Consider the following 2,691-nt stretch of genomic DNA (forward strand, 5'->3'; position numbering starts at 1 on the left):
TTTTTGCAATAAAATTTAAAAAACACTGGTGCCACATCAATTTTGTCAAAAACTTGTCAAAATTTTTTGTTGAAATATCATTTTCGTAAAAAAATAAGAATACCTCCACAAATGAAATCTCTCAGAAGACAGAAAAACGAGATACATTGTTTTTTGTTATTGTTCATATCACATCATTGTACTGTTTCCCAACCAATTTGGTATATTTTTGGGTATAAAGAGTGGTAGAAGAGAGAGTGATGAAGAGCAGAGAAATATGGCAACAACAATAGTAACTGTAGGTGGCATCACCGATGTGCCTGGATCTGCCAATAGCGTGGAGATCGCAAATCTGGCTCACTTTGCCGTTGACGATCACAACAAAAAGCAGAATGGAGTTTTGGAGTTTGTGAGAGTGATAAGTGCAAAACAGCAGGTGGTGAGTGGGATCTTGTACTACATAACCTTGGAGGCCAAAGATGGTGAAACCAAAAGGGTGTATAAAACCAAAGTGTGGGTGAGGGAATGGTTGAACTCCAAAGAGGTGCAAGAATTCAACCTCGTCACTGATTCAGCAATAGAAACAAAAGACGGTGGAGTCGGCGATGTTCCTTCTGATACCCTTCACATCGAGAATCTCGCTCGCTTTGCCGTTGATCAATACAACAAAAACGAGGTTTACTTTTGTTCTTCTTCCTTTCTTTATTTCACTGGGGAACCATTATTCGATGATTGATTTTTGGTTCGTGATTTTGTTGATGACTCAGAATGCAAATTTGGAGTTTGTGAGGGTGATTGATGCGAAGGAACAGGTAGTGGAAGGGTTCATATACTACATAACTTTGGAAGCAAAAGATGGTGATAGTAAAAATGTGTATGAAGCTAAGGTGTGGGAGAGGTCATGGTTGAACTCCATAGAATTGCTGGAATTCAAGCCTGTGGATGTTGCTGTTTGATCCTCTTTCGGTCTCATAATAGCACTTAGAAAGGTGAAAGTTTCAGCACATATCTGAAGACTCCTTTAGTATGCATGTGTGGTATAAATAAATGTAATTAATGCTACCTACGATGTATGGGGTGCATGAAGTCCACTACAAATAAATGTTATATATCATAGAATTATAACTAATGTTGCGGATTATGTATTTATGTGCGTATTAAAGGAAACGTCACACAGAGATAACAATGTAGCGTAGTCCTGGGGTTCTAAACACAACCCCTACAAAGAAATCGGGCACACCACGATGCCAAAGGAAAACGGAAAACCAACCTAAGAAAGGGTGTAAAGTAGAAACACATGAAACGATACATGGGCCTTAGCCCTAAAGAAAATATGAAGAGAACTCCAGCCCAGATGGCTAAGCAGCAGAATCACCATTCCCTTGCTGGCCACGAGAACTTCGCCCATCTGTTCCCATCAATCGAATTGATGATCATCGCAAGAAAGAAGAACCACATACAAGACAATCACACAATAAACAGGGTAAGCTAGAGCCAATAACATATTCATCATACAGTCAATTATATTTTCACCATCCAATATTCATACCACAACCAAGCATGTTACGACCTTCCAAACGATACACTACGACACGACTCTACTCATCCGGATACGTATAACTTAGTCGGATTCAGCGGATGCTTGCACTTGTGGTGGATACCTCTGGTCGACCCTGAGCTGCTCATCTCCGAGCTATGTGTTACAATGTTACGATGAATCAAATCTCCCTCACCACAAGGTTAGCCCTTAATGAATTTCAGGCCTCCTGCTACTCTCACCATAGGGGTCAGTCCGCTCTAAGTGAGACTAACTGGCCCCTTAGAGTGTCAGGATGCAGTCCTTACCTTGAATCCTTACCTAGTTATACAGATGGGGCACCACCATGGACACCCACTAACAGGGGCCATGGAATTACGTCCCGACCACTGAAGCGCGACCCTAGAGGTCTCACCTAGAGACCCCAAGGAATTTATACGCTGACACGGACCAACATTCATAACTCAGCAATAAGAGAACATAAAAGCATATCTACATTCCATACCAACCCCTGAGATCAATTCCTCATACGCATCATGTTTCAAATCCATGGCTCTGATCATCACCACCCCATGAGTCTAGGGTCTCATCTCATATCAATACCATGTTCCTTTAGTTCCAAACCACTCATTCATTTCACATGCCAAGATCATACCCAACTCGTCATACGCAATTCATGAATCATGCCAAGCATACATAACATTCCATTATATACATATTTCTCATTATACCACTCATTTCCAACCAATACTAACCATCCAGGAACAACCAAGCATCCAAACGACATACAGTCTCGCCCAGCACCTCGCTCAGGGCTGAAGGGTCTCGCTCAAGCGAGACGTGCTCGCTTAGGCGAATCCCTCTTCGCCTAGGCGAGGGCTCAAGAAAGGGGCAGGAGCACACACGGGATCTCGCTTAGGCGAGACCCTTCTCGCTGGGCGAGGTACTCACTCGCTCAAAAGTCGAGCTGGTCGCCTGGGCGACCTTTCGCGCAAAATGATCCAGGCGAGTCCCTGTTCATCTCGCCTAGGCGAGACTGGCTCGCTTGGGCGAGAATAACAGGCTTCGCCACTGTTCTTCTACAACAGTCGTTCTCACCACACCAAAACAACATACCAAACACATTTTTAGCACACAGAGCCTCAAATCAGTCAAAGATCCTCAGTACAACAATG

At 43.2% G+C, this 2,691-nt stretch overlaps 1 protein-coding gene across 1 annotated transcript; it reads left to right on the plus strand.

The window, feature by feature from the left end:
- Nucleotides 1-252: 252 nt before the first annotated feature.
- On the plus strand, nucleotides 253-1,136 carry LOC114167252 (multicystatin-like). The gene is made up of 2 exons (XM_028052273.1): nucleotides 253-655; nucleotides 747-1,136. The coding sequence occupies exons 1-2, from the start codon at nucleotides 257-259 to the stop codon at nucleotides 933-935; spliced, it is 588 nt and encodes a 195-aa protein (XP_027908074.1). The 5' UTR covers nucleotides 253-256; the 3' UTR covers nucleotides 936-1,136.
- Nucleotides 1,137-2,691: the final 1,555 nt, after the last annotated feature.

The sequence above is a fragment of the Vigna unguiculata genome, chromosome 10 (assembly GCF_004118075.2).
Source record: "Vigna unguiculata cultivar IT97K-499-35 chromosome 10, ASM411807v1, whole genome shotgun sequence".
In the NCBI taxonomy this organism is placed as follows: Eukaryota; Viridiplantae; Streptophyta; class Magnoliopsida; order Fabales; family Fabaceae; genus Vigna; species Vigna unguiculata.

What these genes read in the sequence shown, in the direction of transcription:
- LOC114167252 (XM_028052273.1), top strand. Translation starts at nt 257, where the DNA reads ATGGCAACAACAATAGTAACTGTAGGTGGCATCACCGATGTGCCTGGA. An exon ending in ATCAATACAACAAAAACGAG is followed by an intron (nt 656 to 746) that starts GTTTACTTTTGT and finishes TTGATGACTCAG; the next exon opens with AATGCAAATTTGGAGTTTGT.